Raw genomic sequence first — 15,466 nt, forward strand, 5'->3', positions numbered from 1 at the left:
GGTGCAACGATACTCGTATTGATATTGAACCGTTCGATACAGTGCTTTCGGTTCGGTACGCATATGTATCGAACAATACAAAATTTGCAATTTATTTTATCAACTTTCCTTCTGATGATGCTGTCTGTGTTGAGCGCTCAGTGAATCTGCGTTCGACTACTCCACCTAGGCTGCACTGTCGAGCGCAGATCCACTGAGCGCTCAACACAGACAGCATCATCAGAAGGAAGAGCGCAGGGCAAGCTAGCGAGACAGAAGTTAAGCTCTCCTTGCAACATGGCAAATTGAACCTCCCCCACCCTCATTCAGATCTGGCGTTTGGAATTATTTTGGTTTTCATGTGACGTATGACCCTGAAGGTAAGCGCGTCATGGACTAAAGTAAAACAGTATGTTGGATGTGCCACGCAATGCTCAATTACATGGGTGGGAACTAGTGTGTTAGCGCGCAGTTAGCTCGTTAACGTGTTAGCCGTCTAGCCCCACGCAGGGGTAGCTCGTTAACGGAGACTTGCCGTGTTGTGGCGTTATCCTCATTTCAACGAGATTAACGCTGACAGCACTAGTGGGAACACAACGAATATGACTGCACATTTACGCTGACATCATCCTAGTGCAAAGACAAGTGTTAGCAGACAAAAACAACAAGCATGCATGCTACAAACTTTACCCGGGTCATTTAGACAGCCGTTAGCACATGATTCTCCTTATGGGGACCTGATATGTTTAATATTGTGGCGAGCTCAGACAAGAGGAGACGGAGGTGTCGTTTGGTCTTGCTTCCCGTGAGCTAGCCAGGGAGCACAGCCGTTTATTGACATCTGCAGAAGAACACTGCCGCTAGCTAACTGCTCAGCGCGGCAACCGCACAGCAACAACAACACACAGGGCGCCCTCTGACCCCGGAAGGACACACCGTCGCAGCGAGAGGGCGTCACCCGTCACTATGGCAACATAAACAAAACATAACTATACAAACAGAACCCCAAACAGCCCTGACCCGCTACAATATGCTGCTGAGAATATAGCCCAGAAGAAGCGTATAGTATAACTTTTATTTTGGAAAGAGCCATTTCTCTGTAATAAACTCTTTTCCAAAGATGAGTGATTCCTCAATCAGATACAGGTGTTACCGCGCCAGATCCGCGGCCCCGAACCGTAGTAAGGAAACCTCTGGCAGTTACTTGAAGGTTCCGTAACTGACTCGTAGCCGGCAACAGCTTACTATACAGGTCAACTCCGCTAGCAAAAAGATCGAAGGAGGCGTAGGAAACTGCTTCACCGAACTTTATTTCTTCTCTAAGGCACGAACACAGCGTACAGTGGGCTGAAACAGTTTACTCACAGCAGCATCGCCGACACAACTCTGGCTGTCGAGGGAGTTATTATATTCCTTTTATTTATTTTCTTTCCTTCTGTAGCTAACCGTTACTTTTTCCCCTTCTCCGCTCTCTCTCTTCACACACACACACACACACACACACACACACACACACACACACACACACACACACACACACCAGGCAGTCCCGCTAACACACATCCCGAATACATTTCCCATCAGGCTTCATCCTTAAAGGGCCATGCCTGTAACACAGGGCTTGCAAAATCGCTAGCCCGACGTCCCGGGGCTAGCGATTTTTCCAGTCGGGCTACCAAAATCTATCTCTGCCCTGCCAGTCGGGCTATTGTAGGAAGAAAAATATATGTCAATGCTTTTGCATTCTTTCGGAAATGTAGCTGGGTAGTTATGTCATTGGCATCAGTGAGCCACTGTCAATATGTGACATATTGAAATCGCGTTTGACTTTGCGCTTGTTTTTTGCTTTCACTTTGCAAATGTCCAGGTGCCTTCTTCACTACCCGCGGGGGAAAAGTCACTCGGGTCAGAACATGGGGTGCCACCATCATCCCGCTTCTGACACCAATGTGGCGAGCTTAGACAAGGAGGAGACGGAGGTGTCGTTTGGTCTTGCTTCCCGTGAGCTAGCCAGGGAGCACAGCCGTTTATTGACATCTGCAGAAGAACACTACCGCTAGCTAACTGCTCAGCGCGGCAACCGCACAGCAACAACAACACACAGGGCGCCCTCTGACCCCGGAAGGACACACCGTCGCAGCGAGAGGGCGTCACCCGTCACTATGGCAACATAAGCAAAACATAACTATACAAACAGAACCCCGAACAGCCCTGACCCGCTACATAGCCCCCACCTAAGGGGTCAGTCGTCCCCGACGACCCCATTGCCCCACACAAAGTCCTGCAAATGTCCAGGTGAATTCTTTTGGCGCACCGGCCGGTCACGACCGGCGGGGGAAAAGTCACTCGGGTCAGAACATGGGCTGCCACCATCATCCCACTTCTGACACCAATGTGGCGAGCTCAGACAAGAGGAGACGGAGGTGTCGTTTGGTCTTGCTTCCCGTGAGCTAGCCAGGGAGCACAGCCGTTTATTGACATCTGCAGAAGAACACTGCCGCTAGCTAACTGCTCAGCGCGGCAACCGCACAGCAACAACAACACACAGGGCGCCCTCTGACCCCGGAAGGACACACCGTCGCAGCGAGAGGGCGTCACCCGTCACTATGGCAACATAAACAAAACATAACGTACAAACAGAACCCCAAACAGCCCTGACCCGCTACAATATGCTGCTGAGAATATAGCCCAGAAGAAGCGTATAGTATAACTTTTATTTTGGAAAGAGCCATTTCTCTGTAATAAACTCTTTTCCAAAGATGAGTGATTCCTCAATCAGATACAGGTGTTACCGCGCCAGATCCGCGGCCCCGAACCGTAGTAAGGAAACCTCTGGCAGTTACTTGAAGGTTCCGTAACTGACTCGTAGCCGGCAACAGCTTACTATACAGGTCAACTCCGCTAGCAAAAAGATCGAAGGAGGCGTAGGAAACTGCTTCACCGAACTTTATTTCTTCTCTAAGGCACGAACACCGCGTACAGTGGGCTGAAACAGTTTACTCACAGCGAGCATCGCCGACACAACTCTGGCTGTCGAGGGAGTTATTATATTCCTTTTATTTATTTTCTTTCCTTCTGTAGCTAACCGTTACTTTTTCCCCTTCTCCGCTCTCTCTCTACACACACACACACACACACACACACACACACACACACACACACACACAAGGCAGTCCCGCTAACACACATCCCGAATACATTTCCCATCAGGCTTCATCCTTAAAGGGCCATGCCTGTAACACAGGGCTTGCAAAATCGCTAGCCCGACGTCCCGGGGCTAGCGATTTTTCCAGTCGGGCTACCAAAATCTATCTCTGCCCTGCCCGTCGGGCTATTGTAGGAAGAAAAAATATATGTCAATGCTTTTGCATTCTTTCGGAAATGTAGCTGGGTAGTTATGTCATTGGCATCGGTGAGCCACTGTCAATATGTGACATATTGAAATCGCGTTTGACTTTGCGCTTGTTTTTTGCTTTCACTTTGCAAATGTCCAGGTGCCTTCTTCACTACCCGCGGGGGAAAAGTCACTCGGGTCAGAACATGGGGTGCCACCATCATCCCGCTTCTGACACCAATGTGGCGAGCTTAGACAAGGAGGAGACGGAGGTGTCGTTTGGTCTTGCTTCCCGTGAGCTAGCCAGGGAGCACAGCCGTTTATTGACATCTGCAGAAGAACACTACCGCTAGCTAACTGCTCAGCGCGGCAACCGCACAGCAACAACAACACACAGGGCGCCCTCTGACCCCGGAAGGACACACCGTCGCAGCGAGAGGGCGTCACCCGTCACTATGGCAACATAAACAAAACATAACTGTACAAACAGAACCCCGAACAGCCCTGACCCGCTACAATATGCTGCTGAGAATATAGCCCAGAAGAAGCGTATAGTATAACTTTTATTTTGGAAAGAGCCATTTCTCTGTAATAAACTCTCTTTTCCAAAGATGAGTGATTCCTCAATCAGATTTTTTAATTACTTTTGTTTCAGCAACATTAAATTTAAAAACTGTACTTTTGAGTTAAAATATATATTTATAATTTTAATAAATGACAAATTAAAAAGGCATGAACTTTTTTTTGTATCGAAAAAAATATCGAACCGTGACACCAAAGTATCGAACCGAACCGAACTGTGAATTTTGTGTATCGTTGCACCCCTAATAGCTATATGTATATTTTTATTGTGTTGAGTTAATGAAGTACCTTTTCTTAAGGATTTGAGAGTAGGTCTTCACCAGGTAATCTGAGATGTTATAACTTGTCAGATTTTGCAGGATGTCTCCAGTCGGCCTTTTAATCTGAAAAATAAAAAACTGCAATGGGTCAGTTGAAAGCACTGGGGTCCAGTACAGTACAGACATAGTCTACAGTATTTAACGAAAACAAACATTTCATGACAAAAATTCAGATAATGTTGGTTCTGTTATGAGTTAACTGGTGATATTTTCTGATGGTGCAGAGATCTGATCACTGTGTTACAGTAAATCAGTCCTGATTGAGCCCGCGCTGACCTGTGGAGGCGGAAGCCCTCCAGCACCCTCAGGACACTCGGGGAGCATTCGGTAGACGTCTTCTGTGCTGCACTGACATTCAGGTGAGGGTCTGTCTCTGCTCCAGTTGCCTCTGCTGAATATGTCCCAGGTAGAGTAAGATAACTGTGGCCTCATGAATAAACCACCCCGCCCAGCTTCACACTGAGGATCCCTGCAGGGAGAAGACAGTTTTGGTGTCATAGTCATCGATGTGCAGTGAAAATATTAAAAAAAGTACGCAGATTTACTCAAATCTATATGTTTACTTATAGAGAGATGCAATTTCAGCTGAATGCCACTGGAGGTTTTATATTGTCTAACCACTCTGTAACCAAACTAAAACCGACACTTTCTGAAAACCTGAGGAAAACGTGCATACATTTTAGCCACAGCAGTAATATCTGTGTAAGGAAAATAAATATTTTCTGGTGCCTAATACACTGTATTTAACATCATGATGTCTCAGCACCACAAGTCCTTCTATCTTTACTACTGCCTCCATAAATACCACTGAAACCAGTTCAATGGGATGATCTTACGTCATGTTGTCCTCCTTTTCCATGCACTTGGTACCAAATCCAGGCTGGTCAAGGAGAGCTTCAAGCAGATTCTCCATGGCTGGGTTTCCAGGATCATCGTTGCTGTGAATATAAAAACACAGATGAAAGAATTCCTCAATAATATGCTCAATAACAGAAACAAAATGCCGAGGGAGCTTTTGTAGGCAGTTACGACTCAATGTGGGGTACCTGAAGAAGGTGTACTGCTCGCCGTACATCCAGGGATGCAACTGCAGGGCAGGGTACTTCCCAAAAGGAGGAACAATAAGGCTGAAGAGCAGGGCGATCAGCACAAATACAGCAGGGAGAACGATCTGAGGCACAAATCGAGACGTCCTTAAAGATATCCGTCTATGTTTCAGAATAACTATCATTCTGCAACATGTAGCTAATGACAAGCAGCTAATTTCAAAGAAAAAGGCATAGCGGTAGAAGTGGGTGGATATTTTAGTCAGCTGCTGACAGATAGTCTAACCTGGGCAAAGATTCCCCGACGGCTCCTCCGAGCGTAAAGCCAGCGTTTGATGAAGAGCGCTCTCAGCTGCTGCCATGTCAGCCACCAGCCAGTTGCAGGCACCCCACCGTGGCCATCGCCATTCAGCAGGTCTGTCTCCTGAGGTTCTGCTGACAAGAAAAACACAATGTGAGAACCTGGACTGTTAATGTACATTTAACTGATAAATACTTGGACCTAGACACATCCAAATAAACCAGAGAAAAAAACTGAAATGTCATAATTTACGTCTACTTTTTTTGCATTTCACTTAAATTCTACTGAAAAAAATGAATCTCATCTAATAATTATTTTCAGCCAATTGCGAGCTGAGAGTACCTTTTCTATGAGGCTTTTTCCTTCCTGGCAGCATTTTGGAAACAAACAGTCACAAGGGGAAACAGAACACTTACATGTGCATGATATGTGATATGTGTGTGATTGTGTGCGTATACACACACACACACCTGTTTCTGCTTCATCTAGAGGATGGCCATCAGTTCCCTGTCCTGACGGCTGCTGGCTGTGGGGTGATTCAGGCTGCACCTCTGCTTCAGTGTCCACACCTGTCTCCTCGGCCACCCGCAGAAAGATCTGGAAAATACTTTAAATTTAAATCCTCCGTACATGCACAATAAGGCACTCTTTCAAAGAGTGTGAAAACGAAAACAAAGAAACAATAAATAAACCCCACAACGTTTTATTTGTGGAAACAGTGGAAATCTACAATGTCTTAACCCTTGTGTGGTGTTCGTATTTTTGTTACTCAGCCAGTGTTCATGGGTCTGGTGGACCCGCTAGAGTTTTGGCTTTCCAAATTAACACTATCAAACAATTTTATGTTAAATTACTCAACAGATGTTTACTTCATCCCAATTACAAGACATATGAACAGCAAACATGGTTAATTTTTTCCCTTTACCTTTGTTAGATCACATTTATGAATTAATGTGCTTCTCGTTTTTCTTTTATATAAAATGTTATAAATAAATCAGTTATAATCAAGTGGAGTGAGTGGAAAGACACAACACATTTACACGTGAAAAAATAATTAATTGTTTAATTTTTCTTTTGAAAAAAACTGAACACGGGTCTCACAGACCCGAACACCATACAAGGGTTAAAGGACATTTGATACTCCACTCTGTTGCAGGAGTTTCTTATAAAAACTCAGCCAAAGCAATTTTAAGTTCAAACTGAGGCATTTCCTTAACGGTGTAAGCTGCAGACAGCAGGTGGCAGTGAAGGGAGCATCCAGAAACCTTGCAAAGGAGCAGAGAGTGAGAAGGTAAATCATGCAAATGTGACTTATCAGGCTCCACAAATCTGCTATCAGTGCTAATCGAAGGCTAATATTAAGCCTGTTACTGGCAGCTCCACAAATATCCAGCCTTCCTGAAGAGACGGATAATACGCCATTCAATCAGTTTACTTTTACGTCACCCTTGTGGACCGTGCATTCACTATATCGATTACTGTGTAATAGGAGATTTTTATACTAGTTTTATCACAACCAAGCACTCACTGACCTAGTTTCATATTTTCCAGTGATATAACTGGGAAATGTAACTGTAACGTTGTCTCACCTCCTCCAGCGTGCTGTCTGACAGCCCGTAGCTGCTGATTCCCAGTTCAGTCAGTCTCTGGTCCAGTGCGATCAGTAGGATGGCCAGGCTGCTGTCTTTGGCGGCCGTCTGTGGCAGGTTGATCACCGCCTCACGTCTAGACTCCTGCACCAGTCTGGCGCCAGGGATGTGGTGTTGAACCAGCGACAGCAAAGCTGCCAAATCTGCCATGAAGATGATGATGAATGTGATTTTAAATTGCTTCTAAAGATGTTTTCAAACATGTACTCAACATTTTCAGTCTCTCCTATTGTAAGCTACATATTTAAAGCTACACATAAACCCGACAAAATGCAACTTCAGAGGTTTAATGCAAAACAGGAGGAAGTCCACGGACACAGCCCACGACTAAATAGTTTGTAGAACCAGCTTAACAGCAAGAAATGGAAATAACCATTTCCTATAAGACTTTATCAGTCTCTCAAATTGTTGTGGGTGAATTTTAAACCCACTTTTATTACAAAATTGCTTTAGTTCATTGATGTTTGTGTGCATTCATTTATGCACAGGTCACAGCATTTCAATCAGGTTGAGGTCTGGACTTGGCGAGTGCAAAGCCTCGATTCTTCAGTTTTTCAGCTGTTCTGTTGTCCTGAGATCATTTTCTTGTTTTGACCAAGCTTTTGGTGTGATGGCCACATCCCGTGGCTTCAAAATAAGCTCAAATCATCACCCCTCCACCACTGTGCTGACAGTTGATATGAGGTGTTTGTACTGAAATGTTGTGCTTTGTTTTCGCAAATGTGGCGCTAATATTTTTGTTTCGGTCTCATCTGCAAATGATAATTGCAGTTTCTTTGCTCCAGACCAACAAACCACCAAAACGTCTGCTTTTACATTGGTGCTCAACCTTGCTAATGATCAATTAATGTAGTTTACACTCACATGAGCTGCTATCCTCACTTCCCAGCCCGGTGTCTTCACTCAGTGACGAGTCGCTGTCCTGAAACATAGAGCAGAGAACGGTTCTTTCAGTACTCCACATTTCTGTGCTTTCTTTAAACTTATGTGCAAATTATAAAAACTATATAACAGCAAGGTAATAGATAAAGAATTAAAACTTTAAATTTGCTTTCATTTTTATGATGAATATAAATGAAAACAAACCTTGATGAGAGGAGGGAGCTTGTTGGAGCTGGTACTGGTGGAAATACTGAAATTACTGGGAGTGCTGGTGTCCAGTCCTTCCCTCTTCACCACAGTGAGGTAGTAGCCAGACCCCAGCTGGGATTTAAGGAAGAGCGGTGAGCCACAGCAGCACAGCTTCCCCTGAGAGATGATGGCGATCCGGTCACCTAACAACTCTGCCTCGTCCATGTAGTGGGTGGACAGGATGATGGTCCGGTCTGAGGGGGAAAGAGAGCACGTTAGTGGGATTTATTTTCTTATAAGTCTCAGAATAAAGATCTCGAAAGAAAGACAAGCATATCCAGGCTTTACAGAGATGTGGATCAAGGTTCCTTTGCTCAATTACTTCCCGTTTTATTTGTCCTGTCCTGTGTGCATTGTACTTAGTTTTAGTTCTTTTGTCTTGTTTTCCCCTGATTAGTTTCAGATGTGTTCCCTGGTGTCTTCCATTGCCATCAACTACCCTAGTGTGCACTTAAATCACATCTTTGCCTGCCTGTGTTTTCCACCCCACTTGAATCAATAGCCTTTGTGTTTCTGCTGCTTGTTGGATTTTTATGTCTCGCCTAAATAAAGGCTAGTTTTACTGTTTATTAAGTTTGCCTGCTAGTCTGCTTTTTGGTTTCATGTTTCCCACTAAACATAACAAGAAGAATGTTATCTTTAAACAAAGAACCAACAAATGACCGTTTAGTCTCCTGGCTAAAATGTGCTTTCTTCTCACCCTCAAACCCTGATCAGAAAACACTGTTCACAGCACCTTTGCGGTATTTGAGCAGCAGGTCCCAGATCCCTCTGCGGGAGTACGGGTCAACCCCAGCTGTAGGTTCATCCAGGACGACCACCTTTGAGCCTCCGACAAACGCTATCGCCACAGACAGCTTCCTCTGCATGCCGCCTGACAAATGGAAAATTTCAAGCTTGAAAAGAAAACTGACTGAAAAACAAACCTGTTGTTTTTCATTCATAAAGTCTCAACACACTGGAGTTAAACTAGTAACTTTACCTGAAAGGTTTTTGGTCTGTTCGTGTCGCTTGTGCAGGAGGCCGACATCCTCCAGCAAAGTGTCCAGCTCCGCCTTCACCTCTGCTTCAGACAAACCCTTCATACAGCCATAAAACCACACATGCTCCTCTACCGTCAGCCTGAAAGAAGGAGAAAATATGAAAATATCTCTTTAATAGAAATCTGATCAAAACAGTCTACACTATAAAAAAAAAAAAAGGTATTCTGAACGTTGTTTCAACACGTTGCAGCTCGGGCCTTGTATGTCTCAATAAAGGCTGTTTATTCTTCTTCCTGGCAGATGTCTTCAAGCATCTGTTAAGTGCCATCGTCTGGTCTTGCCATCAATGTGTATAGGGATTAAGTCTTTGGCTGGGCCACCCGAAGATAATCAGAGGCCACTTCAGCATGATGTTAGCCGTTTACTTTGGTTTACAATTGTGACGTGATGAAAGGCGACGCGTGTCACAAACATAGCCCTTGGAGTCTTGTAAATGCAGTTTGACAGTTTATCTGCATCTACAGAGAGCTGTGAGAATTTTCACAGCTCAATTCCTTCCCAAGTGAAGTGTACATTGTTGTCTCTTTTTAAATTATGTTCAACCACAAGTGAAAAAACAAGTTCTAAAAGGCACCTGAGTGCAAATGATGTAAAACAAGTTTCATTAAATTTCAATTTTTTGACTTTCAGCTAACATGAAACGATTTATAAGCTAAAGAATAGCCAAAACAGCTAATTTGGTAGTTTTCTTTCCTAATTAAAGTGTTTCATTTCATTAAACAATCAGGAAAATAAATTTAATAAATTACAATAACCACTTAAGAAGCTACATGCAAGCTACATAAAATCAGTTGCAATCAGAGCTTGTGAGCAGGCCTTACATGTCAAACAGGACGTTGTGCTGGGGACAAACTCCCAGCGTCCTCCTGATGAGGTCCATGTCATGGCGGATGTCCATCCCTTTGATGTACACGGTCCCAGAGGTGGGTGGGAACAGACCGGTCAGGACAGATCTATCAAACATCAGACACATTAAAAAAAAACCATACTGACCCAACGTGCCATCTACATGAAACTACAATCACATCTCTCATTAACCATTTATTCTAATGTGATTTTAAAATTTGAAGCCGCACAGCCACAGCTTTGTTTGTAAAACCACATTTCAGTTAATGAAGCTCCAAAAATTCTGCATGTAAATTATGTTTGTGATCCACAGTCTAACTTTCAGCTAGCTGCTCTTACATGGTGGTGGTTTTGCCGGCTCCATTGTGGCCCAGGAAAGAAGTGATCTGCCCCTCATAGAACTTCAGGTTCAGGTGGTTTACGGCCAGTTTCCCCCCCTTCTTGTAGATTTTCACCAGATTTCTGATGCTTACGCCCAGAATCATGTTACTGGGTTCTGGTTCAATGTGATCTAATTACAGGTATAAAGAGGCAATATTAAATCTGTGAATATGCGAAGGGAAAACAGCACATTATTATGCCTTAAAACAACAAAACAAATGCAAGAACACAAAAAACAAATTGAAAAGGATTATGGGTCTAGGCTCAACTTCAGTCTCCTTGTTTTCTAAAATCGTTTTAATTAATTGGCTTATAGTCTCATCTCATTACCTTGATTTGTACTTAATGGTCTTAAAACTTCATTTGCCAGGAATGTCTTTAAACTGGCATAAAGAGCTGAGCTCAAAAGTCATCACGGTGCAGGATGACAGGTTACTAAAACTCTGTCCAATAAAAAAGCACCTTATATAAACGATAAGTGACAGTAATGAGCCTTCCTTTGGGAACCTGCAGTGCAAAATGAAACAGTACCTTCATTCTGTTCTGTAGGTGCAGGGGGGATCGGCATGCCTGCTTCAAGGGGAACACCTCCCCAGTAGTTGAGCTGAAAGATGAAGTACCATGGCCTGGGGATCCCATACTCACCTGGTGTATAAAACACAAACTTATGCACACATTCATCCAAAGGATAACATTACAGTGTTTAAAAAGATAGCCAGTGGTGGCTACAATGTTATGCCACTGAACAACTTTAGTTTGTCTCTGAACTAAACACATAAAGTGAAACACAAACAAAAGCTTCCAGTTTGAGACACAGGACAGAAGACCGTGGTCGTCTCGCACTTTTTAACAGATAAACAGATGTAAAATATCTACAGCATAGCTAAGATAAAGCAGGAAACATCCATACCAGGAAACACTGCTTCGATGTACCAGGCAGCGATGGCATAGATGAAGGCATCCACATACAACATAACTATGGAGACAGTGAAGCTGTATCGGTCTCCCTCCACAGGGCTGGAGTGCAGGTTGTACCACTGAATGCCCACACCTTGCTCTTCATACTGAGAGAAATACTCACAACCAAAGCCAAAGGCCACAGGAGAAAGGAAACTCTGAGAGAAACAGACAGTCACATTACACCCTGTTAAATCATTGACTGACATTCATAAATAAAACTAAGCAATCTCACATAAGGCCCATGCTCATATTTAACAATTAAGGGATTCCTTTTCCCTATAAAATGTTCCCTGATGACTGCACCCTATCATTTTTTTTACTTACAGCTAAGATTCGGTGTGTGCTGTTGAGGTGGTCTCTCCAGGCGACACACAGGACGTAAGGCAGGTAGAGTCCGAAGTAGATGAGTCCCCCGCAGGCAGCTGACAGGTTGGCCTTTGAAAAGAAGGTGCTGATGAGGAAACACTGCATGATGGTGGCGGTGGCAAAAGCTGTGAGGAAGAAAAAAATAACGGCTGGGTTGCTGTACGGCAAGATGTCGCCCCACTGCAAAAAAACCCAAAACATGTTAGTCATCACGAGAAACTATAAAACACTTTAATACACAAATCATTTCCACTAGAAAAATTCTCTCATTACTTAAAAAAAATATGACTGCAGACTTTGTGATGTTCACATTTTCCTGTTCAGCCTACAGGGTTGCAATGTAGTGTGCGTGTGATGACGGATCATCATCTTGCCTTGAGCAGAGCGATGAGCAGTGCCGCAGAAACCAGGAATGGCACTATGCTGCTGATGAACCAGCTGAACCAAAGTGTCCCAGTTCCTAGACCCATGATCCTCATGGTTTCCTTCAGCCTCGCCTCCTTCTCGTACACCACACCTTTGATGATCATGGCCACAGAGTAGATCCACGCCAGTGTCATGAAAAGCGGCAGAGAGCGGTTTAGCACTCGAAGAAAACTGTAGGGAAAATAACCAAAGACGAAATGTGTGTGCTGATGTTAAACCAGTGATACACGGAAGGCTACAGCAGCAAGTGTTAAACACAAAAATGTGACAATTATGAAGGCTTTCCTGAGCTGCACTCCAACAGCCCTATCAAATGAACTCGGAAACTCCCAGACACTCAACTTGTTATTACAAGAAGCTGATCTTGTTGCACTCTGATATTATACTCAGCTTCCAAAAACCAAGCTCACTGTAAAATATTAAGTTGGGTTTTTTCTATACATTTTTTTTTAACTCTGTTTGGATCGTGCCTATAATTATCTTTTTGTCCATGTTTATTCTCCAGCTTCTCTCTTCAGCAGGTTTCTTTAGTAAAGGTACTACTAGTTCTACTACTTCTAATGATTTTTCTAATACATTTAGTATTAGTTTATAAGTTAGCTTAAGTTAGTTTATAAAAGCAGAATTAGAAAAGGATGGAACAAGTGTGGCTTGTTTGGAAGGGATGATAGCACAAAGCTGGTTTGCAAAGTTACAAGACTTCTGGAACAATGTCCTTTGGAAAGACCAAATCGGAGATGTTTGGCCACGATGCACAGGACCACATCTGGCAAAAACCAAACACAGCACATCAGCACTAACACCTTAAACCAACTGGTCATGGTGATGGTGGAGTAGTGGTTTACACTTTTTTGGTAGCCACGGTGCCTGTCCACCTTGCAATCACCGAGTTGACCATGAACTCATCTCTCCACCAAAGTATTCTAGAGTCAGATGTGAAGCCATTTGCTTACAGCTAAAGCTCGGCCCAAATTGAGTTACGAGTTTATGATCCCAAGCAAAAATCTACAGAATGACTGAAAAGGAAGAGAATAAATTTGAGATATGAAAGAGATTTTCCTCGTTGTCATGGCTTAATGTTTCCCCTCAAGGACAGCAGATTCAGCTATCTCAGAAACACAGAGACAGGGGCTGACAGGTTAAACAGAGACCTCTCAGTTCTGTTCGGATCCAGCATAACTCTCTCTCCTCACCTACAGCTGCTCTAGACGAAAAACTCGACTATAGATCAAGAAAGTTCACAACATCCATTTACAACTGCACGCCACTCACACATCGTCCACATAGCAGGGGTAGGGCATCTGCTGGACGTAGATGCCGGTAGTCTGTCGAATCCCGGTAAGCACTCGGCTCACCGCTCTCTCCACCAGGTCTTGAACATACACGAAACCACCCCAAATATAACGCATGTCACTGAAGGGGTCAGCAGCTGGACCCGGATCCCAAAACCTGAAGTTAAAAGAAATCATGAAATCAAGAATTAAAGTGCTAGAGAAACCGTCCTAAGGTCTTCCTTGTTTCATGATGAGGCTGTCTCAGTATGGTTAGTTTAATTACAGCATTATCCAGAACAAACAATAACAGCAGGAGCAGCCCTGTGTTTAACTGCTGTAAAGTGTTGGTTAAAAGGAATAAGCTACTGCTGATAGTAATGAACTATAACAGGAACAGTACTTCTCAGTACCGGTCTTTGAGCTTGCTGGTGCGGGTCACATCATCAATGTCCATACGGATCTTGTATGTGACATGTGGGGGCAGCTCAGACGAGGAAGTGTTGGGCAGCAGGAAAACAACACCTGCCCAGAACTGCCTGTCCTCTAGTAGTTCCAGCGCTCTTTCAATCAGCTGACCCTCAGTTTCCAGCCCCTCCAGTTTGTTTTGAGAGAAGCACTGCAGGAGACGAAGGAAAACATGCAGAAGATATAAACAGACAATCACAAGGAAGGTGGAATTAGGCTTTAAGCAAACTTCACTTTTCTATTTTATTAATATTTAAAAATAAATAACAGCAAAGGAGGAGAACCTCTGTGACTTGTGCAAGAGTGGAGATAGTTTGGTTTATGTCATTGTAGATGTCCAGCCAGGTCAGCGGCGCTCCGGGCCTCCGTGGGATATCTGGAGAGGGTGTCGATAGGAAGCGTGCGATGCGTGAAGCTGTCCAGGGTGTGTCTTCCAAACGCAGGTTAACCAGTACTGCAATCTCTGGCTGCCTTAACAAATCCTATCGCAAACACATACACAGACACATTATTATGACTGAAAAATGCTGAAAAATGCTATATATTTCACTCTTTCCTCTTGTAGTGAGAGAAAGTCTGACCTGTAGCATCTTAACCTCCACACTGGTCTCCATGTAGCTCTTGATTTGTGGTCCCACCTCAAGCCAGGCTTCATTTAGCTCCTGGATAATCTGCAGGTCTTCAAATGTTTTGTTCACCTTCAGCGGAACCGAACTTAAAGTTAGCTTAAGAAGTCACGTCTGACACATCTTACAGAAGGTAATATTAGTCAAGGTTTCCTTTTTAATTTAATTTTTTTTCATATAATGTCATATTGTAAGATAAAGACCTTAAAATAACACAAGGAAAACCCCAACTATCAGACAATCCTCTATGAGCAAACACTTGGCAAGCGTGGAGAGGAAAAACTCCTTTTTAACAGGAAGAGACCTCCAGGGAGGGGCAACCACGTGCCCTGAGTAGTTGGTGTTGGGGGGAGGAAGACAGGAACAAAAAAAAAACACTGTGGAAATTGTTTGAATTTTGTGGATGAAAACCTAAAACATCCTGGTCTGAAGACACCTTCTGTTTATAAAACAGTGAGTATAAGATTGCTGTACCTCTTTCATAACTTGCTGGATTGCAGGAGTGTTGGGTGTGTAGAGGAGTTTTCCTATGAACAAAGGTTTGATTCCTCTCCACACAATGCGAGACAAAGGGTTGGACTCCAGCGCCTGGATCAGATTTTTACAGAAGGGAGCTGCAGGAAGCAAAAAACCCACCAAGCAGGACAATCGTTAAACAACACAGGTGTTTCTCAGTGGGGTTGTGTTGATTTAAGTGGTGCAAGTGCACCCTGAAGTACAGAAGGATCAAGGCCTCA

The 15,466-nt window shown here is 43.8% G+C and overlaps 1 protein-coding gene and 1 long non-coding RNA gene across 3 annotated transcripts in view; one reads left to right on the plus strand and one right to left on the minus strand.

Moving 5' to 3' along the window:
- The window catches only part of abca7 (ATP-binding cassette, sub-family A (ABC1), member 7), a 30,562-nt gene that overhangs the window by 8,278 nt on the left and 6,818 nt on the right, over nucleotides 1–15,466 (minus strand). Inside the window, exons 10-32 of one of the 2 annotated variants that reach the window (XM_086263174.1) lie at nucleotides 15,204–15,343; nucleotides 14,685–14,801; nucleotides 14,388–14,585; nucleotides 14,049–14,254; nucleotides 13,637–13,813; nucleotides 12,313–12,535; nucleotides 11,897–12,118; nucleotides 11,523–11,727; nucleotides 11,144–11,257; nucleotides 10,571–10,742; nucleotides 10,207–10,338; nucleotides 9,325–9,464; nucleotides 9,079–9,216; nucleotides 8,298–8,536; nucleotides 8,076–8,133; nucleotides 7,152–7,354; nucleotides 6,033–6,159; nucleotides 5,905–5,928; nucleotides 5,548–5,693; nucleotides 5,262–5,386; nucleotides 5,052–5,153; nucleotides 4,492–4,684; nucleotides 4,184–4,278 (exon numbers count right to left, since the gene is read on the minus strand). In XM_086263174.1, coding sequence (XP_086119300.1) covers nucleotides 4,184–4,278; nucleotides 4,492–4,684; nucleotides 5,052–5,153; nucleotides 5,262–5,386; nucleotides 5,548–5,693; nucleotides 5,905–5,928; nucleotides 6,033–6,159; nucleotides 7,152–7,354; nucleotides 8,076–8,133; nucleotides 8,298–8,536; nucleotides 9,079–9,216; nucleotides 9,325–9,464; nucleotides 10,207–10,338; nucleotides 10,571–10,742; nucleotides 11,144–11,257; nucleotides 11,523–11,727; nucleotides 11,897–12,118; nucleotides 12,313–12,535; nucleotides 13,637–13,813; nucleotides 14,049–14,254; nucleotides 14,388–14,585; nucleotides 14,685–14,801; nucleotides 15,204–15,343 — 3,496 coding nt within the window. Of the gene's footprint in view, nucleotides 1–4,183; nucleotides 4,279–4,491; nucleotides 4,685–5,051; nucleotides 5,154–5,261; nucleotides 5,387–5,547; nucleotides 5,697–5,904; nucleotides 5,929–6,032; nucleotides 6,160–7,151; nucleotides 7,355–8,075; nucleotides 8,134–8,297; nucleotides 8,537–9,078; nucleotides 9,217–9,324; nucleotides 9,465–10,206; nucleotides 10,339–10,570; nucleotides 10,743–11,143; nucleotides 11,258–11,522; nucleotides 11,728–11,896; nucleotides 12,119–12,312; nucleotides 12,536–13,636; nucleotides 13,814–14,048; nucleotides 14,255–14,387; nucleotides 14,586–14,684; nucleotides 14,802–15,203; nucleotides 15,344–15,466 lie in introns of both variants that reach the window. The other variant, XM_086263173.1, reaches the window with a different exon arrangement.
- LOC147313537 (uncharacterized) lies at nucleotides 221–6,055 on the plus strand. The gene is made up of 3 exons (XR_015124947.1): nucleotides 221–359; nucleotides 4,462–4,574; nucleotides 5,095–6,055. It is a non-coding gene; the product is annotated as an uncharacterized LOC147313537 (long non-coding RNA).

Source organism: Aulonocara sp. 'chitande type north' Nkhata Bay, linkage group LG15 (genome assembly GCF_057382095.1).
Source record: "Aulonocara sp. 'chitande type north' Nkhata Bay isolate Kocher_YH1m ecotype deep benthic linkage group LG15, A_spYH_male_GT1.1, whole genome shotgun sequence".
Lineage (NCBI taxonomy): Eukaryota > Metazoa > Chordata > Actinopteri > Cichliformes > Cichlidae > Aulonocara > Aulonocara sp. 'chitande type north' Nkhata Bay.